This window comes from Mandrillus leucophaeus, unplaced genomic scaffold (assembly GCF_000951045.1).
Source record: "Mandrillus leucophaeus isolate KB7577 unplaced genomic scaffold, Mleu.le_1.0 Scaffold902, whole genome shotgun sequence".
Taxonomy (NCBI): Eukaryota; Metazoa; Chordata; class Mammalia; order Primates; family Cercopithecidae; genus Mandrillus; species Mandrillus leucophaeus.
The window spans coordinates 326,636-351,487 of NW_012109831.1; the positions used below are offsets into that span (position 1 = coordinate 326,636).

A 24,852-nucleotide genomic window follows, 5' to 3' on the forward strand; every position below is an offset into this window, starting at 1 on the left:
TTAATAGAGACGGGGTTTCACCGTGTTTGCCAGGATGGTCTCGATCTCCTGACCTCGTGATCCACCCATCTCGGCCTCCCAAAGTGCTGGGATTACAGGCATGAGCCACCACGCCCGGCCCCAGCCAAGGATTTTTAAAATGTTAATACTCAGTGCTATGTCATAAGACAGGCACATTAATATTAGGGTGATGGCATGTAATTGGCACAACCTTTCTGGAAAGCATTTTGGCAATATATGTCAAGATCCTTAAAAATATTTTGATCCTCTGACCCAGTAATTCCACTTTCAGAAAAAATTGTAAGAAAATAATCCAAGCCAGGCATGGTGTCATGCACCTATAGTCCCAGTTACTTAGGAGGCTGAGCCAGGAGGATCGCTGGAGCCCAGGAGTTCAAGGCTATAATGTGCTATGACTTAACCTGTGAATAGCCACTGCACTCCTGTCTGGGCAACAGAACAAGACCCAATTTCAGAAAAAGAAGGAAAGAATGTAAGCCAAAATATCGAGAAAGATTTATGCATAAAGATTTTCTTCATAGTATTTTCAGAATAGCAAAAATTAGAAACAATTTATACATCTAAGGATAAGAGTTCGGTAAAATAGGCGGAGCATGGTGGCTTGAGTGGGGTGGGTCATGCCTGTAATCTCAGCACTTTGGGAGGCCCAGGTAGGGGACCACTTGAGCCCAGGAGTTAGAGATCAGCCTGGACAACATGGCAAAACCCCATCTCTACAAAAAAATACAAAAATTAGCTGGGAGTGATGGTGTGTGCCTGTATTTCCTGCTACTCAGGAGGATCACTTGAGCCCAGGAAGCAGAGGTTGCAGTGAGCTGAGATCGCCTCATCGCACTCCAGCCTGGGTGACAGAGTGAGACTCCACCTGAAATAAATAAATAAATAAATAAATAAATAAATAAATAAATAAAATAAAGCAACATACAAAACTGTCTATGTGGTATAATATTAGTCATGTGATCCGCCCGTCTCGGCCTCCCAAAGTGCTGGGATTACAGGCTTGAGCCACCGTGCCCAGCGGATTTTTTTTTAAAGTCAGAATCTCACTCTGTCACTCAGAGTACAGTGGTACAATCATAGCTCACTGCAGGCTTGAACTCCTGGGTTCAAATGATCCCCCAACCTCAGCCTCCCTTAGTAGCTGGAACTACAGGCATGTATCACCACACTAGCTTTTTTTTTTTTTTTTTTTGGTAGAGACAGTGTCTCAGTATGTTGCCCAGGCTGTTCTCAAATTCCTGGCCTCAAGTGATCCTCTTGCCTTGGCCTCCCAAAGTGCTGAGATTACAGGCATGAGTCATGTAAAAGAAAACCACATATACCCCAAAATTTAAAAATACATGATACTCTGATTTCCATATATAAAAAGTGAGAGCAGTGTTTATTTATTTATTATTTTTTTTCCAAGACAGTCTTGCTCTGTCGCCCAGGTTGGAGTACAGTGGCACAATTTCGACTCACTGCAAACCCTGCCTGGCTAATTTTTGTATTTTTAGTAGAGACGGGGTTTCACCATGTTGGCCAGGCTGGTCTCAAACTCCTGACCTCATGATCTGCCTGCCTTGGCCTCCCAAAGTGTTGGGATTACAGGCATGAGCCACTGCGCTTGGCCAAGCAGTGTTTATTTCTTTTTCTTTTTCTTTTTCTTTCTTTTTTCTGAGATAAAGTCTCGCTCTGTCACCCAGGCTGTAGTGCAATGGATGGCATGATTTCAGTTCACTGCAACCTCCGCCTTCCAGGTTCAAGCGATTCTCCTGCCTCAGCCTCTGGAGTAGCTGGGACTACAGGTGTGCGCCTCCACGCCCGGCTAATATTCTGTATTTTTAGTAGAGATGAGGTTTCACCATGTTAGTTAGGCTAATCTTAAACTCTTGACCTCAAGTGATCCACCCACCTTGGCTTTCCAAAGTGCTGGGACTACAGACACCAGCCACCACGCCCAACCACACTGTTTATTTCTTAAAGGATACCTTATATATTTTTTCTTTTTATTTGCCTGTATTTTTCAAGTTTTCTACAATGAACAAACATTAGTTAAACATTATTTGGGAAGTCACCTGTTCTTACCTATGAAGAATATGGCCACTCCTTTATACCACATTAGGCTGCTTCAGCCTTTCAGACACCTGAGGGAAAATGCTTGATGGATGATGATGAAGGTTATTGACATTTCTTTTATGTCTTAAAACCTTCCCTCAATTATCCACAGAAAGTTTTTCTCATAATCGCCAGTCCTTCTTTAGACAGAATCTATCACTGTATTACATGATGCTTTTTTTTAAGTAAAATAAAACCTGAGAACACAACATAAACTTGTGCTGACCCTGATATGAAAATGAATAGACAACTGGGTTTCCAGCTGCCAATGAAGTACCAGTGCAAAAGGGATGCCCCAGCTGACCAATGCCAGACTGAGGTAGAAGCGCCCCCATGTCAGGCTTGCCTATGGGAGCTGTCTGCAGGAATTCCAGCTTGCCACTTTTTGAGGTCCAAGGACACATTCTGCCTAGAGCCTCTTCAGACAACAAGGTCTCCCTCACTGCAGGCAACAAGTGATTGTCAATGATTGCTAGCTAGAGAAACAGAAAGCAAGATATGCTTCTAGGACAACATAAATGGTACCACCTCCAGGAAACTGTCCCTGTCTCCTTCCTGATACCCCCTACTCCCCAAATGGCATTCCTACCCCAAGGAACCATGGCCCTGGTGCTTTCCCTGCCCTCTTAGAGCAGATGTCACCATTGATATGTGGCAGCTCGTACTGTAAGAAGACATCACGCAGACCTTCATTCACCTCCTGGCTCTGCCACTCAATTCCTGAGCCTTAGTTTCCTCAGCTGTAAAATAGAGACGGTAATCTCCACAGCACAGAGCACCGTCCCCCTCCTTGAATTCTCTTTGGGAACAGTCTGACAACCCAATCCTTGAGCTCATATAACATGACTGTGCCCAGAGAAACTGCCTGGCTGACCAGGCCACAAAGGGAGACTCACTAGGCCCAACCCAGTGGTAGCAGTGGCACCCCCTACCTCTATGGCCTCGCCAGTCAGACCTCCAACGAGCGACAGCCAGGGAACAAACAACCAGCGCTGACTAATGATACCTCTCCCATCTTCTGGACAGAGTGGTTAACAGGTAGGATTACAGGACTCCAATTATTGAGGATCTACCTAGGGGTGTGGTCATAGGCATGTCCAAAACTGAACTTGGTCTCCTCCCAGATATGTTATTCTTCCTGCTCCCTGTCTCACTGAATAGCACCACCCAGGACCCAAGCTGGAAATCAGGATATCATCCTCAAACCTCCCTCTCATTTATGTTTCCCATTCAATTCATCACCAAGTCCTGTCACTTGTACCTCTCAGCTCCATCCATTTCTTTCCATCCCAGGGCCAACACTGTGGTTCATGCCATTATCCCCCTCCCCTGAGGCATTGCCACAGCCTCCTCCTCACAGGTTTCCTTGACTCCCCACTGCCCCACAGGGAGCCTATCTCCTGCTTCTGCTGAAAACCCCTCAAGGGCTCCCGGGATAAAAACTAGCCTCAACAGGAGAATCGCTTGAACCCGGGAGGCGGAGGTTGCAGTAAGCCGAGATCACGCCATTGCACTCCAGGCTGGGAAACAAGAGCGAAACTCTGTTTCAACAACAACAAAAAACTGGCCTTAATAACTCCAAGCCCCCCACCTTGCCCCAGTCTCACCCCTGCTTACCTTTCTAACCTCATCTCTTTCTAGTTCCTGTGTTACACCTGTAATTTCCCTAGATTTTCTGTTCTGAGTCTTACCTACCTGGTTTTGCTTATGCTATTCCTTCTGTCATTAACATCCTTCTCTTCCTCCCCCCTCCCCCATCCCTTTTTTTGAGATGGGGGTCTCACTGTGTGTTCCAGGCTGGAGTGCAGCGGCATGATCATAGCTCGTTGCAACCTCAAACTCCTGGGTTCACAGGATCCTCCTGCCTGAGCCTCCCGAGTAGCTGGGACTACAGATGCATCATTATGCCCGACTAAGTTTTCTACTTTTTTTTAGAGACAAGATCTCACTATGTTGCCCAGACAGGTCTCAAGTAATCTTCCCATCTCAGCCTCCTGAGTAACTTCCTCCCTCTGTTTCCCCAGACCAGCTCCTACTCATATTTTGAGATTTTGCTCAGATTTCTACTCTTCCAGAAGACTTTTTGCTCCCCAGTTCGCCACACATATCCCCAAACTAGGCTAAGTGTTCTTACTACTGTCATTTAGGGAGCACTATTCAAACACCTCTGATGCCTTAACTCAATCCTCACAACACCTAGGTCGTCGTCGTCATCTTCTTCTTCTTCTTCTCCTTCTTTTTTTTGAGAGAGAGTTTCGCTGTTGTCACCCAGGCTGGAATGCAATGGCACAATCTTGGCTCACCGCAACCTCCGCCTCCTGGGTTCAAGTAATTCTCCTGCCTCAGCCTCCTGAGTAGCTGGGATTACAGGCATGTGCCACCATGCCCGGCTAATTTTATGTTTTTAGTAGAGAAGAGGTTTCTCCATGTTGGTCAGGCTGGTCTCGAACTCCTGACCTCAGGTGATTTGCCCTCCTCAGCCTCTCAAAGTGCTGGGATTACAAGCGTGAGCCACCGCGCCCAGCCTCTATTATACTTATTTTACAGATAAGAAAACTGAGGCTTGGAGAAGTTGAAGCAAATTTTCCAGGGCCAAACAGTAAGTGGCTCAGCAGTGTTGAAACCCAGGTCTATTTATTTGTTTATTTTTAATTTAAACAGCTTCATTGTCCTTTTCTTATTATGAAGGTACCAAGGAAAAATAAGAAGCACTCTTTTTGGTCAGTTTGGTGAACACCCTTCGTCTGGTATGCATAGGTACTCAATAATACCATCTGTCTATTCCTATGCTTATAGGCTTTTTTTCTTTTCTTTTCTTTTCTTTTCTTTTCTTTTTTCTGAGACAGAGTCTTGCTCTGTCGCCCAGGCTGGATTGCAGTGACATTATCTTAGCTCACTGCAACCTCAGCCTCCCAGGTTCAAGAGCTTCTTGTGCTTCAGCCACCCGAGTAGTTGGGATTACGCAGGTGTGAGACTCCACACCTGGCTAATGTTTGTATTTTTAGTAAAGACGGGGTTTCACCATGTTGGTCAGGCTGGTCTCCAACGCCTGGCCTCAAGTAATCTGCCCGCCTCTGCCTCCCAAAGTGCTGGGAGGCGTGAGCCACCACGCCTGGCCAGGTCATATAAGCTTTTTACACCACAAACTGCAGTTCTCTTTCTTGAAGCTGAAGCCTCTGGAAGCACACAGCACGCCCCTAGTTCGGCATGCCCTCCCCCGCCCCTCCTTCTGGTCCCCAGAAGCCTCAGGCTCTCAGGCCGTTGAGTAGTAACTGCTGGTGAGCCAGCTTGGCTTCCTGGCGAGGGTCCCTCGAGGATAAGAACAGTGATCGGTTGAATTCGCTCTCGGTGTCCAAACTGCGTTTAGACACGGACAAGCAAGACAATGGGGCCCCTTTCCGGATAGGGGACGTGGATTCTGCATCCTCCACCCCACGCCTCCAACCTTAAACATGCTCGCCAGCCACAAACCTTCAAATTTTCTTTACCAGAACCCAGGCTCAGAGCTCGAGACCAGGGTCCAGTCTGTTTAAGGAGCTTCCCAGCCCCCGCAGTTCTAGCTGCGTTCAACCAGGCTCGGTAGGTCCTTCAAGATCTTGGCTTCCTTTTCCTGAGCCGGCGCCCGGCGCGGTTAATTATAGTCCCACCCCGCGACTCCCCGCTTCGCTCCCACCCGCGCGCCCAGGACCCTAGTTGCGGGACTTAGCGGGGAAGGCACCCCCAGTTCCGGGCCCTGGCGCCCTTGGGTCAGGGCCAGGAAAGGCACTTCCAGCCAAGCGCTGGCGCCGGGTGCGCCTCGCTCTACGGAAAGAACGCCCCGCGAATAAATCCGGAGCGGATTTGCATCACAGCAGCCGCAAGAAGGCTAGCTGCTGCCAAAGCTCCGAAGCTCTGGATGCCCCCATCCCTTCCTGGTCCAGAGACGAGGGTGTAGGGGGAGGGGAAATGGGGCAGTGGGGAGGAAGCTACTGCACGAAGCGGGTGCGCGCCGGGCCTTGAAACCTGGGTGGAGAGGCAGCTAGCGGGGTGAGGAGCAACCTCCTCCTGTAGGCCAGATCTCAAGGTGGGCCTGGGTTCTCGTGGAGGGAGATAAGGGTAAAGGCTTTGTGTGTATGTGTGTGTCTTGGATTAAAGGAAACTGCCAGCCTGAAGGTGGTGAGTCTAACAGCCCCCACCTCCACTGTTAAGAATCTCCCAGCTGTAGTCTCATCAGGTTCCCCCTACCTGCTGCTTCTGGGGTCCTCATATCCCTGAGGCCTGCACCTTGGTGACAACTGTGTGCTCACAGAGCACAGGCATCCTGACCTCGAGTCCTGGCCCTGGCTATACTGCTGCCCTTCAGTCATCTCACACGGCCAATCAGTGCCCGCTCTGCGCTTCCACTCATGCCGTTTCTCAATCAGGAAAGTTTTTTCCACTTTGCATTAGCTAAAATTTTGCCCATTCTTTAAGCCCAGTTTAAAAACTACCTATAGCCGGGTGCAGTGACTCATGCCTGTAATCCCAGCACTTTGGGAGGCTGAGGCTAGCAGGTCACTTGAAATCAGGAGTTTGAGGCCAGCCTGGCCAACATGGTGAAACTCCGCCTCTATTAAAAATACAAAAATTACCTGGGTGTGGTGGCGCATGCTTGTAATCTCAGTTACTTCGGAGGCTGAGGCATGCACTTGAACCTGGGAGGTAGAGGTTGCAGTAAGCCTAGATCACACCATTGCACTCCAATTTGGGCGACAGAGCAAGAAAAAAATCGATAAATTAAACTAAATTAAATTTTTAAAAAAGCTACCTATGGCATCTTCTGTGGAGCCTCTAGGGGGTCTGTGTTCCTACTTCTGTAAGCTGTTAGTGTACAAAGTCCGAGCTTCTCTTTCAGTCCTGACATTTTTCTTGGTGTGTCTGCTAAATCTGTTTTCTCCATTAGGCTGCAAGCTCTCAAGAACAAGGACCAGGACTCATTCAGTTCTGTGTCATCGGTGCCAAGGGGAGTGTTGGGGACAGCAGTGGTTCTGTGTAACCCTTGGCTGGACCTATTCCCTCTCTGGACCTCAGACTCCTTCTTCACCCTTCCAGTGAGGGAGCTAAATGAGATGACCCCCAGGGCTGCCTCTATCCCTGACCCTACGAGCCAGTGAGCGTATCGGTTAGTGGCTGAATTGCCTAGCCTCCTTAGCATAACCCAACCTTGGGCAGGGCAAGGCCGGGCTGGAATCAGGGGATCTGAAATCCTCCCACCTCCCTTGGATCAGTTAACTGAGGCAATTGTGCAAGATTGCTGGGAACCTCAAGGCAGTGAATCTGGTGTCAACACAATCATGATGCTATCCCAGCTGGAAAGTCCCCCTGCCCCTGGCTCTGGATGCCTGACAACCAGCTCCAGCTGGGGATGGTGGGGAGGGGGAACTGGCCCATCCCAGAAAGTGAAGAAGCCCCCTTTACACTCCCTCCTCAACACATTGTCTCCAGGAACAGTGGCATAGCCCCTCACCCTCAACTCCCTGAAGACCAGTTCAGAACCACCCCACTCTGCACTCCAACCTCCTCACCCCCAATTTAGCCCAGCTATCTCCAATCTCAGCTGAGACTACCCAGAGTTCCCAAATAGAAGGAACCTTGGTTCAGCTTTTTTCACAGCACGAGAAGCTGTCAGCCCCTATTGCACACTTATGAATGGAACTCACTGCCTCTCAGGGTTGCATGGGCTGCTTCTTCCTGAAACTGTCATCCATGGACTCACGTTTTACCTATTGAAGCCTCATGGAGTAATGTTAATTTGAAACCACAGCCCTTAGATTCAGACAGACTTAGCTGAGATTCCAGTTCTGTTACTCCCTAGCTGGATGATCTTAGGCATCTTATCTACCCTCCCTGGACCTCTGTTCCTTAATCTATAAAATGGGAGCAATGATTTATACACAAAGAGTGGTGGTTGTGGGCATAAGATTTATGAAAACACTCATCATAGACATTGACAAATTTAGGATATCAAATGTGGGCATTATTTTTATTCCCTATTCCCTGCATTCTCCCCTGAAGCTGCCTGATACTTTTTCTGGAAGCTGGGAATGGAGATAACCTGAAGCTAAAACTTCTCTGGACAAAAGCAAGAATATGCAATCCTAAAAGCTGCATTTAAACACAGTTATAGACTTCAAAAGACAGCAAAGGAGATTTGAGGCCCAGAGATGGGATAGAACTTGCCAAAGGTCACACAGCAGGTATAAGTAGGTAGAACAGCAGGCAAGCAAGGAGAGGGAGGCAAATGGGCGTGTGAGTAGAGGTCAGGGCTGAGGTATTGAGCTGGATCCAAGGACAGGCAGCTGAGCAAGAAGATCTTCAGCTGACATTGCCCCATTTCCCATGCCCAGCAGGGCCTGGCATTTGCCTCTCTTTGGAACTGCTCCTTCTGGGTTCCTGAGTTTGCAGTAGTTTCCCAGAAATTCTAGGCAAATACCTTTGTTGTTTGCTGAATAACCAGCCCCAAAGATTGGACAAGGGTCCCCATACAAATTTTACCTCCAGATTGGCTCCTTCTATGGAGATGATCAGCTCCCCTAGGCACCACCCCACCCAGGTGCTCTCCACAGGGTTCGCTCTCAGGGCCTTGCTGGGAGCTCTGAACCCCACCACATGGAGTGGCTTTGCTGTGCATCATGTGGCTCAGGGCTTAGCACCTTTGAAGACAGTCTATTCCTCCCAGCCACCCCGAGAAAAGCATGGAGCATTTTCTGTTCGGTACCTTTCTTCCCAAAAAAGATAGCCAGACATGGGTAGTTGCCATTCCAATATGATAAGGAGTCTTACTAACCTTTGGAAAGAAATATCCTGGGCTGATGGTAACCCCAGTTATGGGGAAGCTGGAGATGCTGGGGTCAGCATATTATGCTACTTGACCATTCTTTCTTTAGGTTATGTTGTCTTTGTTCGTATAGTTCTGCTTTCTCTATCCCCACCTGCTGCCCCCTGCCCCTCATCTTCAGGAACCAGAAATGTGTTCTCATGGACAAAGACTGTCTTCTGCTTGGTTTGGTTTTTGTTTGTTTTTTTGCTTGAGACAAAGTCTAGCTCTTGTCCACCAGGCTGGAGTGCAGTGGCACAATCTCGGCTCACTGCAATCTCTGCCTCCCAGGTTCAAGCGATTCTCTTGTCTCAGCCTCCCGAGTAGCTGGGATTACAGGCACCACGCCTGGCTAATTTTTGTATTTTTAGTAGAGACGGAGTTTCACCATGTTGGCGAGGCTGGTCTCAAACTCCTGACCTCAGGTGATCCGCCCGCCTCGGCCTCCCAAAGTGCTGGGATTACAGGTGTGAGTCATAGCGCCTGGCCCTCCCTGGTTTAAGCTCATGTGTCCCAGGCTCCTTACCTCCCCTTAGACTTCATGTGCGGACACCTTTGCCCATCCCCAGCAGGAAATCCTCTAGTTTAGACAGCCATCTGAATGTAAGGGCTTTATTAATTGATTTCTCAAGATGTCCATTTCAAGGATATTCTAATTTTGTCATCTGGAACTCAGTAATGCCACAATTCTGAATTTCTAAGTTTCTGTAACCCAGATTTTACCATGCTAGAATTCTGTGACGCTAAGATTCCATAACTGTGAACTCCATGAATCTAGAATTTCATGATTTTTTAAAATTGTGTTTAATGAATTTTGTTGGTAATAGTAGCCAGCACTCTCTTGGCCTCGGTTTTGTGTTTGTTTTCTAGAAGTTGCAAGTCTCAGCTCCAGGCTTTCTTCTCTGGCCACACTGGTGCAGAGGAAGGTCATTGCCACCTCTCCCGAGGCTCAGGGGGTGGGATAGTACCCAGGGAAGCCCAGTCCTAGGGCCCAACACTCAGTCTACTCCCTCTGTCCTGAAAACTCTTACTTGGGCTTCAGTACCTGAGGGTAGCAGGAAAAGCAGTCTCCTTTGCAGGCCTTCCACCCAGCTTCCTTCCCTCCTTGCCCTGCCCCAGGGTCCGGGGAGAGAAAGTTTTGTGGGAGACTGGCCTGGCTGAATGGATAGGTGTGGGAAGGAGGGTTAAGCACCAGGCAGAGAGCCAGTGGAGGAACCAGGGGAAATTCCCTAGGGAGCCCTGCAGCCTTCCCCAGAGGTGAGGAAGGAACAGAGGCCGGAAGTGGGGGTGTGAGTGAGGGCACTGGTAAGGGTGGGGTGACCGGTATTGCATTGTGGGGTTGGAGCTGGGCTTCCGGCCATTGATCTGTTAGTGACAAGCGACCTCCAGCCTGGCGCCCCAGGAGCTGTCTGTTCGTGCCCTTACCCATTGACTCTGTGTTCCTGTGCCTGAGTCAGACTCCCAGGAAAATCTGGGGGGCAGGAGTTGGGGTCTGGGGAAACTGTTTCTCTAGAGCAGAGCCACAAGGCCAAGAGAGGGGCCAGGACATTCCAAGGGTCAGATCAGGGCTTGGGCAGAACCAGGACTGAAGCTCTGGGCTCGAAGCTCCGGGCTCCTGCCTCTAGCCCAGAGCTGGTCCCTTCACAGTCCAAAGGGCCCCAGAATTATAAAGTAATACTCCCCCAACTAGCCAGGTGGTGAAACTCAGGGCTAGAGGAAGAGCCCTAGCTAGGCTGCCTCCCAGGAGCAGCCTGGACCTTCTTCCAGTCCTGCAGCACATGGCTGAAGCTGCCAAACCCGATTTTCCAGTGACTGCCTGAGGCTGGCTGGAGCGGGAAGCCCTCCTCCTGGCATGAACCCTCAGGCCATCGTCCTCCTCCCCCTCACCTCCTGATTCCTTGGCCTGGCCTGCTCCTCCTGCACCTGTGCCAACTGTCCCAGTGTGCCACCACTTCCTTCTCCACCTGCCTGCCATCTCCCCTGGGCTGCTCCCCAGGCACTGTGAGGTGTGGTCCAGAGCTCCCCATCTCTGAGCCTTGGTTTTCTCATCTATAGATGGGGAATAGTGGCCTGCCTCCCAGGGATTGACTACAGGAATATTTCAAAGAGAAGTGAGGTGGGGGGGCCAACCAGTAGCTCACGTCTGTAATCCCAACATTTTGGGAGGCTGAGGAGGGAGGATCACTTGAACCCAAGAGTTGGAATGCAGTAGCATGATCTCGGCTGCAACCTCCACCTCCCAGGTTTAAGCAATTCTCATGCCTCAGCCTCTTGAGTAGCTGGGAGAACATGTTTCTACAAAAAAAAAAAAAAAAGTTTAAATTATCCAGGCATGGTGGCCTGCACCTATAGTACCAGCTACTTGTGAGACTGAGGTGGGAGGATAGATTGTGCCCAGAAGATTGAGGCTGCAATGGGCCAAGGTCAGGCCACTGCACTCCAGTATGAGTGACAGAGCGAGACTCTGTCCCTAAAAAAAAGGCAGAGGAAGAGCTGAGCCGGGTGGCTCATGCCTGTAATCCCTGCACTCTGGAAGACTGAGGTAGGTGGATCACTTGAGGCCAGGAGTTCGAGACCAGCCTAGCCCACATGGCAAAACCCCATCTCTACTAAAAATACAAAAATTAGCCAGGCTTGGTGGCACACACCTGTAGTCCCAACTACTAGGGAGGCTGAGGCATGAGAATCACTTGACTCTGGGAGAAGACGGCTGATGTGAGCTAAGATCGCGCCACTGCACTCCATCCTGGGCAACAGAGCCAAACTCTGTCTCAAAAAAAAACAAAAAACAAAAAGAAAAAGAAAGAAAAAGAAAAAAGAAAAGAGAAAGAAAGAAACAAAGAAAAAGGAGAGGCTGGGCGAGGTGGCTCAAGCCTATAATCCCAGCACTTTGGGAGGCTGAGACGGGCGGATCACGAGGTCAGGAGATCGAGACCATCCTGGCTAACACGGTGAAACCCCATCTCTACTAAAAAATACAAAAAAACTAGCCGGGTGAGGCCTGTAGTCCCAGCTACTCGGGAGGCTGAGGCAGGAGAATGGTGTGAACCCGGGAGGTGGAGCTTGCAGTGAACTGAGATCCGGCCACTGCACTCCAGCCTGGGTGACAGAGCGAGACTCCGTCTCAAAAAAAAAAAAAAAGAAAAAGGAGATATGAGTGTCATGGACCACCAGTTAGTTGGATGGTGGGTTAGTGCCATGTTGGGACCACAGTCTAGGATGTGAGAAGGAAGCGCTGCTCTGTGGAATTCTGGAGATACAGTTGTTAGGATGAAGGGTGCAAGGTAAGGGGTGTATTCCCTCTGGTTTCCTCAGGTTATCCTACCTATGAGAGAAGGAAGAACAGAGAGAGGCAGAGAACATCATCTCAGACTAGGAGCCCCTGTTACCAGTGCTCAGATGCCTCCTCACAATTTAAAGAAGAGCTTGTATAATCTGTGTAATGTGTCTCTCTCTGAGCTATAACTGCTCTGGGAAAGAACTCCCACTGCCTTGCTCACTGCTGTATCTCCAGAATTTAGCACCATCCCTGGCACATAGCAGAAACTGTTGACTGACACACAGTTGCAGATTGAAAAGCAGAAGCAGAGGCACCCCAAGGGGTGGAGACCATCTAGGTCAGCTCAGCTAACTTAGGCCCTTCCAGCCTGAGAGCCTGGTGTTCTCAGCCTCCAGGGAACTCTGACAGGGTGGGAGAGAGTGGGCGGCACCCAGTCATCCGGGAAGTCACCTAAACTGAGGTGGTGGATGCCCTCTGGCTGCTGCTGCCTCTGGGAGCCTAGATGGGGAGGAGAATTAGGAACCTGAAGGGGGAGGGGCAGTGAAGGAGACATCATTGCAGATACAGCTAAAAATAGCTGGAAGAGATGATGTCATCTGGTTCCCACAGCTTAGCACCCCCATCATACACACACTCGAGCACAAACACACACTCTCACAGACACAGATACACATAGACACAAGTGTGGGCATGAGTGCATGCACACACACATATTATACACTCTCATGTAGGGGAGGGAGGCTTCTGCGTCCCAGGGCCGCAGGGGCAGGGAAGTCTGGTGAGTGTGTCTGCATGCATGTATGTCTGTGTGTGCCTGGGTTTGCATGAGTGTGAAGGCATGTGTCTGCATCTGGATGCTTGTGTGCTTGTGTCTGGGTGCATACATATTTCTGTGTGTGTGTGTTCATTTAGAGGCATGCATATGTGTTGTTACATATGTCATGTGGGGATCTATGCATTTGTGTCTACGTATATCTGCTTATAGTATGTGCTTGCATGCATGTGTGCGTTTGTTGCAGTGTGTGTCTATGAGTTCACTTATATTTACATGTCTGCATGTGTTTGTGAACTGTGTCAATTATCTTTATATGTATGGCCCCTCTTGGGCCCTTGAGCATGGCCCAAGCACCTTCTAGGTTTGTCTGATGTCCAGTAATCCCCATCCCATACCCTGAGGAGCCCAGCACTGTCTGGGCATGGTGTGTCAGTGAATTTTCTACCTCAACCCCCCTCAGGGTCCCAGTCTCTGGCAAGAGTTGGGGTAGACAGACATGGGCACAATTCACTTTCCCTTCACAGGCAGCAAAGGACATTAGCCAGGCTTCCTGAACCCCAGGGCGCCAGGCCACCGAAAGTCTCAGGGTTCACTCCCTTCCCTAGCCCCCTGGGAAGGTAGGCCTGGAAATGGAGCCAGATCTCGGACTGGTGCGACACACATTAACCCATGCATAATGCAACATATTAGAGACAGAGTCCCACACAACGTTCCCAGCTACTAAGACACAATCCCACAGAAATCCGGTTACAGCCAGTGACACATGAGCACACACTCAGAAATCCAAATGGAAAATCCCCAGGCCAGAGAGCTTAGCACCCTCCCTACTTTCTGGGCTCAAACTCAGTCTTGCCCCACCCCTAAGCACCCCAGCTCAGCTGCCAGTTCTGGAAAACACTGACCTCAGAGAATGGTTGAAGGGCTGAAGGTAGTATGCCTTTCTCAGAATCTCACCCTTCTCCATATTCTCCTCCTTTAAGCTGTTCCCCATCCCCCTCCTGACCTTCATTTTTCTTACCAGGGCTGATGTCCTCTCCGGCACAACCATACCCTCACAAACACTCCTTGACACTCACAGTCAGTCACAGAGGCACATTCAATCACAAAGGCACATTCAGCCACATCTGCTTATACTCCCATTCTCCCGGCCTCAGACACACACACCAGCAGCTCCACCTCCACGCTGACCATCACAGGCACACAGAGGCACAACCACCTCACATCCACCTCATACTTGTGTACTCTTAGGGTTCAGTCTTCCATCCTATCCCTCTCTGATCTGTGCCTCCCAATACCTTCTAAGATGTTTACAGAGACCCTTCTCCCTGTGCAGTTAGGAGCGTGAGGCAAGAGAGCCCCTACTTCATGGGGCAGATCAAGAGCTGAGACCAAAGATGGTCTATGTTGCTGACCTTGTCCTGTCCTCCTACTGTCTTAACTATGATCCCTGCTGTGGTCACTGAAGCTTTTCCCTGTAAGTATTCAGCCCTAACCCTCCCCTTACACCCTGCATAGTCAGCTGGTTAACACCTCCGTGCGTGAGGAATAAGGCAGTTTGAGCAGAATGATTGTATTTGTTGCTCACCACCCCCACGGCCCCTAGGAGATGCGGGTCCAGGGCAAGCCAGGCTTCTGTGCTAGCTTCTGGGCACTTCTAGAGGATCAGAAAAATCCCAGGTTGCCTGAGATGTCTGAGAACTGAGGAGAGGAAGGAGAGGGAAGAGTGTGAGGAAAGCAGCAGTTCTGGAAGTTCCCTGCCCCTTGGATTTAGCCCCTTCCCAAACCCTCTGCTTCCAGCCAATCCATCCTCCATTAAGGCTGCCAGCACTTTAGGGTGCCTGCCATCAAGAGTCCACCATACATGTAGGGGTGGTATTTCACAGAGATCATCCTTTGGAGTGCCTAAACAGAACCAGGTAGGGAAATCTTCAGTGGCTCTGGGTTTTTTTGTTTGTTTGTTTTTTGAGACAGAGTCTCACTCTGTTGCCCAGGCTGGAGTGCAGTGGTGCAATCTTGGCTCATTGCAACCTCCGCCTCCCGGGTTCAAGCGATTCTCCTGCCTCAGCCTCCCAAGTAGCTGGGACTACAGACGCGTGCCATCACACCCGGCTAAATTTTTTTGTATTTTTAGTACAGATGGGATTTCACTGTGTTAGCCAGGATAGTCTCGATCTTCTGACCTTGTGATCTGCCCACCTCAACCTCCCAAAGTGCCAGGATTGCAGGCATGAGCCACCGCGCCCAGCCTAGTGGCTCTGTTTTTTAAAACCCCACCCTGGCTCACAGGCCCCCTGGCTAACCTTGAGGTGGGAAGATCCACACTATGGTGGTGTCAGTGTGGGTGTTGTTGATACCCGTGGCCATGGTGGCAGGATTGGTGGCTGCCCTGCTGGCAGTTCGACCTTGGACACCCTGCTGGTATCTTCTGCGGCTACACTTGAACATCCTGGGAAACCGGGGCCTGGGCCAGCCCATACCTGGTCTGCGGTAGGGGGAACGCATGCCCTGGGGCCGAGGGCCACGGACAAGCCGAGATGGCCCCATGGGCACAGGGAGCTTCTGCACTGTGCCTGGGGGATGCTGGTGGCCAGGGTAGCTGAGACCTCTATGACATATAAAGTCTGCATAAGGGCAGGGCCCTTTATTACAAGTCGTGGGCCCTGACCCCTCCTCATGGGTCAGGCTCCTTCACAATCTTCTCTATTGGGTCTGGCCTAAAAGCCAGCCCAACACCCAGACAGCCTCACTTTGGCCCCCTGGGAGAGAAGCTCTAGAGGGGGAACTCACTTCCTCACTTTCTCACTTATCCATATAGTAACAATATTAACAATGTTTTTTGAGCCCTTACTACGTGCCAGACACTGTGCTAAGCACTTTACCAACGTTATCTCATTTAATCTCATAGCTACTTTTAAGGATATGCCACCATTGTACCTATTTATATACAGTCAATTCTCATTATTCCCAGTAATGTTCTATAAAGTCACCACAAACACTAAATACTGAAAAAAGGGTAAATGCGAGGTTAGGTTCCTGAAACCCGCTGGTCACAATATTTTTGTCAACTGATCTATATATATAACCTGATTTTATGTGTGGAGACACCTTATTTAATACACATTGTTGGCTGGGCATGGTGGCTCATGCCTGTAATCCCAGCACTTTGGAAGGCCGAGGTGGGCGGATCACCTGAGGTCAGGAGTCAAGACCAGCCTGGTCAACATGGCAAAACCCTGTCTCTACTAAAAATACAAAAATTAGCTGGGTGTGGTGGCAGGTGCCTGTAGTTCTAGCTACTCGGGAGGCTGAGGCAGGAGAATAGCTTGAACTCAGGAGGTGGAGATTGCAGTGAGCCCAGATCGCACCATTGCACTCCAGCCTGGGCAACAAGAGTGAAACTCTGTCTCAAAAAAAAAAAAAAAAAAATTATATATATACATATATATTTATATATGTATATATATAGCTAAGTCACTGACATTGAACTCACGGCCAACAGTGTTATAACTTGTGCCTGAATGAAACTTATCTAAAGCATGTATTTCCCCTATAAGGCACATCACAGCCTTCTTGCACTTAGAAACACTAGCGAGCACTTCAGCACTGCAACTGGGGACCATTTGAGACAGTAAAATCACCAACAAAAAACACCAAAAAATGTGAGAATACGCGGCACTAAATAGACCACCAAAAATCACATTTGTTTATCTATGAAAGCTGAAATAAGAAGACAGAGAGTCTTATTGTTCAACAGACCTCAGCTGGAAATATGTGTGTTGGATGGCTGAAATTTTTTGCCTTTCTGCTCATGTCCATTAATGACTGCAAAAGTACCACAAGTATTGGTTTGGGAATGACAAATAAATTTCAGTAAGCAGGCAAATTCATAGGTATGGAATCTGTGAATAATGAGGATCCACTGTATAAGGAAACTGAGGCTCAGTGAGGTGAAGTCTCACAATTAGAGGCAGGCAGGAAGCAAATCCATGATGATCAAGATCCAAAACCCAGAGCACTTAACTGTCATTATTCTGCACTCATTCATTCAGAAAATGTTCACTAACAACTTCATATGTGCTGAGCACCAGGGCCATAGATGAATGTAATCTGGTCCCAATTCTTCCTGAGAATGAAAGAGAAAGCTGCCAGGTGCGGTGGCTCATGCCTGTAATTCCAGCACTTTGGGAGCCTGAGGTGGGTGGATCACTTGAGGTCAGGAGCTCGAGACTGGCCTGGCCAACATGGTGAAACCCTGTCTCTACTAAAAATACAAAAATTAGCCGGGTGTGGTGGTGTGCATCCATAATCCCAGCTACTCAGGAGACTAAGGCAGGAGAATAGCTTCAAACTGGGAGGCGGAGGTTGCAGTGAGCCAAGATTGTGCCACTGGATTCCAGCCTGGGCAACAGAGTGAGACTCTATCAAAAAAAAAAAAAAAAAAGACTTTCTCCTTCTCCTTCCACTCCTCAGTCCCTTCTTCCTTTCCCTGTTACTCTGCTCCTCAAAGGCCCCCTTCCCAGCTTCACCCTCCTTTCTGTTCCTGCAGGACTCTGTAGGACCCTTAGTACCACCCTCACAAACCTCATCTTTCGCCCATCCCCTTCTCCAGCCTCTACTCTTGCCATCCTCAGGCTTACAATATGACCTTGCTTCCATCAGCTTCTAGCAACTGTAACTACAAACCCACCTGCCCCTGCTCCTCCTCTTCCTCAGGTCAGACCAAGGCCTGTTCCCTTGGTCTTTATGGAAACCAGCCTTGCCTGCCTCCTTAGAGATTCCATCAGTGTAGAGAGTCTGCTTGGTGGTTAAGATGTAGACTCTGGTGCCAGGCTAACTGGGATTGAATCCTGGCTCTGCCACTTACAACCTGTGTGATCATGGCAAGTACCTGACCCTTTGGTGCTTCTGTTTCCCCATATTTAAAAATGGAGATAAGAAAGTCTATCTCATGAGATGGTTGTGAAGAGGAAAAAAAGCCTTAATATATGCAAGACATTTAAAATATGATCAGTATTATTAGTGTAGTCTGTAATACTATTAGCCCCTCTCTCTTCTGTCTCTTCAGCTGCCTTCTTCCACTATAAAAACAAAACAAACTTAGAAATCCACTTCCTCAGCTGGGCACAGTGGCTGATGCCTGTAATTCTATCACTTTAGGAGGCTGAGGTAAGAGGATCAATTGGGCCCAGTTCAAGACCAGCCTGGACAGCATAGCAAGACCTAGTCTGTTTAAAAAAAAAAAAATTCACTGGACGTTGTGGCAAATACCTGTGGTCCCGGCTACTTGGGAGGCTGAGGATCATTGGAGCTCAGGAGGTTAAGGCTGCAGTGAGCCGTGATGGTGCCACTACACTCCAACCTGGGCAACAGAGCAAGACCCTGTCTCAAAAAAAAAAAAAAAATTTGAATTTCCTCCATCTCGTAGCCCCACTGCCTGTGACTCTCTCCACTTTGACCTTCTTGCTCTGTGCTCATTCCCTACTGTCCCTCCCTTCCAGAGCAGGAAGAAAATCTCACTTGAAAAGCCCATAAATATTGTTACACAGAAGACCAGCAAACAGTTTAAAACCAAGTCTAAAAAAGTCCCCAGGGTCACACAGTTCATAAGCGACGGAGCCAGGATTCCAGCGCCTGGTCTGAATGACCCGGAAGCCAGGACTTTCCCCCGCACCTCTACATCAGGAGTGCTGGAGCAGGAAGCAGTCAGACAGCCCCACTAGGAATGATAAAGATGGGATCATGGAGCCTTGGAACTGGGGGTGGGTCCTTCATGGGACCGTGGTGCCACCTACTGGCAGAAAGGGAAGGGGTGTACACAGAGAGCTAAGAGAAGACTGGGAAGGGGAAAAATAAAAAGATGGGGAGGGAGAGGAGATGCAAAGATAAAGAGAGGGGAAAATGGGGAATGTGAGGTTTTATGGAGCGAAGAGGATTAGGAACTATTCGCTACTCGGAGGAGAGAGCAGAAGCTGCCAAATCTCGGTCATTTCCTTGAAAGTGAGAGAGAGAGAGGGAGTGTGTGTGTGTGTGTGTGTGTGTGTGTGTATGACAGAGAGAGATACGTAAGTACATACGCCAGATATTATTCTGTTGTTTGTTAGTTGCTGGGAGTCAGTCCACAAAGAGTTTAGTGTGCATGTGTGCGCATGCACGCACACACGCACACTCAAGTGCATTGAGGAATACTAGTACATGTTTATGTATGTAACTGGGTGCTTGCTGTGTGAACATATGGATGGCAGCATGGGCAGATGCGTGTGCATGTGAGCATGAGCACAGAGGGTATGTATGAGTGTATCAGCAGGTGCAGGGTAAGAAGCACATTGCACTGTTGTGGTGGAGGGCACACAGACATTCTGGGGAGTCACTTACCCCAGCCCTGGGCTGCTGCTTGAGATCAGGAGGGGCGTTGCCCAGGGCTGGTGTTGCCAGGCGGAGGCCTGCTGAGGCGGTGATTGTGGGGATCGGTCTCCAGGCAGCAGGGGGCAGCAGGGGCAAGTTGAGGCTAACTGGCCATGGGTGGGGCCAGCAGGCGGGCAGAAGGAGGCTTTAAAGCTCCTACCCTTCCTGCAGGTGAGCAGTGGTGTGTGAGAGCCAGGCGTCCCTCTGCCTGACCACTCAGTGGCAACTCCCTGGAGCTGCTCTGTCCTTTGTGAGCCTCAGCAGTTCCCTCTTTCAGAACTCGCTGCCAAGAGCCCTGAACAGGTAATGGGATAGGGATAGAGATTATCCTGTGAAGAAATATCAATCTGGAAACAGGTTTGGGGAGCTGGAGGGGCTCTAGTGAGGGTTCTGAGAGGGTCTGGGGTTAGTGTGGGGAGGAGCACAGGATATACAGGTGCCAGGAAAGGGCATGGAGTGACTTGCAGCATGGGAGTCAGGCTGGGTGTGCAGGTGGAGGAACCTGGGGTGTTAGGATCTCAGAGTGTCAGGTGCGGGTGGAGGTCCTGCGTAGTATAGAGGGGTAAGGGTGTTAGGATAGAAACTGGGAAAAGGTCCGTGGTGTCAGACCAGGTACAGGAGAAGCTTGGTGAGATATGGGTTCAGGATCCTGGGGTCTGGCATATCTGGCTGAATATCTGAAGCCAGGGCCAGCCCAGGTGGGGCCAGGGGAAACAAGGCCCTAACTCGCACATGTCTGCTTCCCAGGAGCCACCATGCAGTGCTTCAGCTTCATTAAGACCCTAATGATCCTCTTCAATTTGCTCATCTTTGTAAGTATGGACATTGTAGACTCTTCGGGGCTGCCCACAGCAGCAGGTCACAAGCTGAGCAGAGACTAAGTTGGGGAATGGGAGACTGCTATGCCCAGGCTTTGTCCTGCAAGTGTCCCCATATGAGTGGGATGCAGAGATCTCCCCAAATGCTGCTGATTCCTAGTCCCAGCAGCCCCCAGGTTGCCATACAGGCGTGTGTATGAAAAAGGGGATGGAGAAGCTCGGGGCAATGCCTCTCTCCCACAAAGCTTTAGCCCAGGCTTCAGGCAGGGCAGAGTAAGCTACCAGGAATGATTCTCCCCCCTTTATAGGCACTGGGGGCCCAGAAAATAGGAGGGCTCCACCCAAGTTCACCTAGCACAGAAGGAAATTCAGTACAGAGAAAATTCTTCTGTATGATGAGGAGCTGAAAGGTGGGAGGGCCTACATCTCATCAGAGCAAAGGGTCTATCTCAAGCAGCCCTTATTCATTTGACAAACATTCATTGTCTAGGATACCATGAGGGGTGCTGGGGTGGCAGGTAAGTAAAGCCTTTCTCTGCCCTGAAGGAGCTCAGCTCCAATAAGCCAGATAGGCAGATAATAACAACACAGTGTGTTTGGGCTTAGGACAGAGGTTTTAGGAGCCTGAACTTAGCCTGGTTGGAGAATACTTCCTGGAGGAAATAGCTGAAGCTGGGAAATTGCGCTTGGTGGGGGAGTTGTAAAGCTTGCATAAAGGGCCAGAAGTAATGAAACTCGATATCGTTCAGAAAACCAGAAACAGATTGCATAGGGCATGTTTGAGAAGCTGAGCCATGAGGCATAAATCCTGGAGATGGTGGTGGAGATAGGGAGAAACGGACAAAGTGGACAAAGGCCAAAGCTCTAGGATGATGGCTGAGGGGTAGAAGAAGGGGCAAGGGAGACAGAGGTCTTGGAGATGACGCCCATATCTCTGGCATGAGCAACCCAGATGGCAGGGGGTGGGGCCCCGTTTGTGGGAGGGGATGTCCCACTGGCAGCCGTGTACCCAGTGGAGGTACAGCTCAGATTGGAGCTGGCCATGGGTATTTGAAACTCATGTGCACACAGGTAGCCACTGAAGCCATGGGAGTGGATGAGAACACTTGGAAAGTGAACTCTGGGAAACCCAATTTATTAGGGATAAGCCCCCCCCCCAAAAAAAAGCCACTGTGAAGGAGATGGAGAAGGAGCAGTGGGAGGGGGGAGAGGAAAACAAGGAGAGCAAGCTATCAGAGAGGTCAAGGAGAATATGGCCCATGAAATGTTCACTGGATTTAGCACAGTATGTCACCAGAGACCCGAGCCACATTAGAGTAGGTTAGCATAAGTAAAAGTGAGGAAGTGGGCTGGGCGCAGTAGCTCACGACTGTAATCCCAGCACTCTGGGAAGCTGAGGTGGGCAGATTAGTTGAGCTCGGGAGTTTGAGACCAGCCTGGCCAATATGGTGAAACCCCGTCTCTACTGAAAATACAAAAATGTGGTGGTGCATGCCTGTAATCCCAGCTACCCGGGAGGCTGAGGAAGGACAATCACTTGAACCCAGGAGATGGAGGTTGCAGTGAGCCAAGATTACACCACTGCACTCCAGTCTGGGCGACAGAGTTTATATACATATTGATTAGTTTAGAAGCATGGATAGATTCTCTAGTTCTGATGTGGTCTGTGCCTTGGGCTTCCTTTGGCTGCAGGGAACTTGTTTTTGTTGTTGTTGTTGTTTCTTTGAGACAGGATCTTGCTCTATTACCCAGGCTGGAGTGCAGTGGCATGATTCTGGCTTACTGCAGCCTCAACCTCCTGGGCTCAAGGGATTCTCCTACCTCACTCAGCCTCCTGAGTATCTAGGACTACAGGAGTGTGCCACCATACTCAGCTAATTAAAAAAAAAAAATGTTTTTGTAGAAGCGGTCTCACTATGTTGCCCAGGCTGGTCTCGAACTCCTGGGCTCAAGTGATTCTCCCACCTCGGCCTCCCAAAGTGCTGGGATTACAGGCATGAGCCACTGTGCCAGTCCTGAACTAGTCTTTATCCATGTATCTGGAGGAGGCAATAGGATTCCAGGGATTTGGACAGCAGAGGCTCTGCCCTGAGAGGGTTAAAGGCAAATCCGGTTTGATTTCTGGCCTCTCTTACCCAGACCTTGCCAGGCTGGGCAGAGCAGGATAGGGCAGACCTCCAGCTCCTTGAAATTTGACCCTGCAGGCTAGAAGTCCAGCTTTCTGTCCTTGGGCAAACATGCCTGGAATCCAGCCACAATCTGCCACCTCACTTCCCGTTCTAGTCTCAGCTTTTATTCCTGGCAAGTGAGGATTAGGCACCAAGGTGGTGTCAGGCTGATTCATCCACTGAGGCCCTGGGCCGGGAGACTTTGCTCTAAGATGTGTGGCAACTACACAGGGCCCTCCTCAATCTGGGCCTCAGGATTCCCGCTGAGGTTTGGAGTTAAGTTAGACAGCCTTTAAGAGAAACTCTGGCTGTATTCCCACTAGTGCCTCACTTTCCTCTTGTGAGGCAAGGAGGTCTTGTCTGGATGAGGCCTGAAGTTGGATTCTAGAGGGGAGCCAAATGGGGCCTCAGGTGGGTGAACCTTCTCAGACTCCTCCCTCTCCAAGGTTGCCAGCAGGTGGAACCTCAGCCCTGCCTCTATTACTATGGTGACTGTTGAGCCTGTTCTGCTACCGCCCCGTCTCCACCTATCAGAGGACAGAGATGTTCTAGGCACCCATCACCCAGAAAGGAAATAGGAGGCTGGGACCTTATCTGCCTATTTTCAATCCTAGCTATGTGGCAGGACCCTGGCAGCAGTAAGGGAAAGGTTTGCCCCTCCCCCTACCCTGTGGATATTTCTAGAACCCCTGATCGCCTTTATATCTGCCCAGGTGTGCAGCCTGATCCTAGCTATGCACATCCCAGCTCCCATTTTTTCTGGCTCTAGAGGATGTTCCCCTCCTTACAGGATGAGGTTTTAGACTCCCTAGTCAATAAAGAGGGAAGTTTCTCGGCTCCCATCCTTCTTACTCAACTGTGTGGTAGTAAGCTACTTGTCAGCACTGTTTAAGGCCTGCCTGACGTCTCTCTCCCCAGCTGTGTGGTGCGGCCCTGTTGGCAGTGGGCATCTGGGTGTCAATCGATGGGGCATCCTTTCTGAAGATCTTCGGGCCGCTGTCGTCCAGTGCCATGCAGTTTGTCAACGTGGGCTACTTCCTCATCGCAGCCGGCGCTGTGGTCTTTGCTCTTGGTTTCCTGGGCTGCTATGGTGCTCAGACTGAGAGCAAGTGTGCCCTCATGACGGTGTGTCAAACCCAGCTCCACAGGCCCATGACCAAGAGTCCCCTTGCCCTTCACACCAGGCCCTGGGGTTCCCAAACCTTGCTTTGGACTCCCCTAGGCTAAGGCCTCTGTCTCACTTTTCCAGGGGGTGGATTAGGGCAAAGAGGGCTCGAGGGACTGTCTCTCCCTAAAATCCAGATCCCTGTTCCCCACTCAGTTCTTCTTCATCCTCCTCCTCATCTTCATTGCTGAGGTTGCAGCTGCTGTGGTCGCCTTGGTGTACACCACAATGGTGAGACACTGGGATGGAGGAAGGGAAGAAAATTGGGCAAAACCCTGGGAGTGGGCTGTGGCCTGTGAATGGCCACCTTCTGTACCAACCCCTAAACACTGGCCTGCCTCACCCAGGCTGAGCACTTCCTGACGTTGCTGGTAGTGCCTGCCATCAAGAAAGACTATGGTTCCCAGAAAGACTTCACTCAAGTGTGGAACACCACCATGACAGAGGTAAGGTTGGCTGGGGGAGGTTTTAGGGTGGAGAGGAAGAAGCAAGGCCCCACCTCCACCCTCATCTTGTCTCCAGCTCAAGTGCTGTGGCTTCACCAACTACACGGATTTTGAGGACTCGCCCTACGTCAGAGAGAACGATGCCTTTCCCCCATTCTGTTGCAATAACATCACCAACACAGTCAATGAAACCTGCACCAAGGAAAAGGCTGACCACCAAAAAGTAGAGGTGTGGGCTGGCACGAGTGGGTGGGGAGTTTTCATGGCCTCAGAGTGGCAAACAGGGATGGGAGTAGGGCAGCTGCCAACTATAAATGCTCTTTTCTCTTCCTGAAGGGTTGTTTCCAACAGCTTTTGTATGACATCCGAACTAATGCAGTCACCGTGGGTGGTGTGGCAGCTGGAATTGGGGGCCTCGAGGTAAGCAGATGAGGAGGCTGGGACTGGGATATGGGCACGAGACCAGGGCTGCACAACCCATCTGAGGCCTCCCTGGAGGAAACAGACCTAATTGGGCCTCAGGTAGGGTGTCTGTGGGACAGGCTTCAGGATCCCTATCATGTCCCCTCATCTCTCCCTGTTCCTCCCTCTCCAGCTGGCTGCCATGATTGTGTCCATGTATCTGTACTGCAATCTACAATAAGTACACTTCTGCCTCTGCCACTACTGCTGCCACAAGGGAACTGTGAAGAGGCACCCTGGCAAGAAGCAGTGATGGGGGAAGTGTCAGGATCTAACAATGTCACTTGGGCCAGAGTGGACCTGCCCTTCCTGCTCCAGACTTGGGGCTAGATAGGGACCACTCCTTTTAGGCAGTGCCTGACTTTCCTTTCATTGGCGGGTGG

General features: G+C 50.0%; 2 protein-coding genes across 3 annotated transcripts in view; one reads left to right on the forward strand and one right to left on the reverse strand.

Annotated features, from left to right (window-relative positions):
- The window catches only part of PIK3R3 (phosphoinositide-3-kinase, regulatory subunit 3 (gamma)), a 153,760-nt gene extending 138,190 nt beyond the window's left edge, over positions 1 to 15,570 (reverse strand). The window contains exon 1 of the mRNA XM_011969754.1: positions 15,309 to 15,570. Within this exon, the coding sequence (XP_011825144.1) occupies positions 15,309 to 15,552 (244 nt within the window). The 5' untranslated portion in view covers positions 15,553 to 15,570. The remainder of the gene's footprint in view (positions 1 to 15,308) is intronic.
- Positions 14,161 to 24,851, forward strand: TSPAN1 (tetraspanin 1). 2 transcript variants are annotated; one of them, XM_011969752.1, is made up of 9 exons: positions 14,161 to 14,482; positions 19,582 to 19,713; positions 20,158 to 20,222; positions 23,315 to 23,521; positions 23,718 to 23,792; positions 23,909 to 24,007; positions 24,084 to 24,236; positions 24,344 to 24,427; positions 24,603 to 24,851. In XM_011969752.1, the coding sequence occupies exons 3-9, from the start codon at positions 20,166 to 20,168 to the stop codon at positions 24,648 to 24,650; spliced, it is 723 nt and encodes a 240-aa protein (XP_011825142.1). In that variant the 5' UTR covers positions 14,161 to 14,482; positions 19,582 to 19,713; positions 20,158 to 20,165; the 3' UTR covers positions 24,651 to 24,851. The 2 variants fall into 2 exon arrangements, with proteins under 2 accessions (XP_011825142.1, XP_011825143.1); XM_011969753.1 differs by lacking the exon at positions 14,161 to 14,482 and having other exon boundaries at positions 19,602 to 19,713; positions 20,161 to 20,222.
- The last annotated feature ends 1 nt before the right edge of the window (position 24,852 follows it).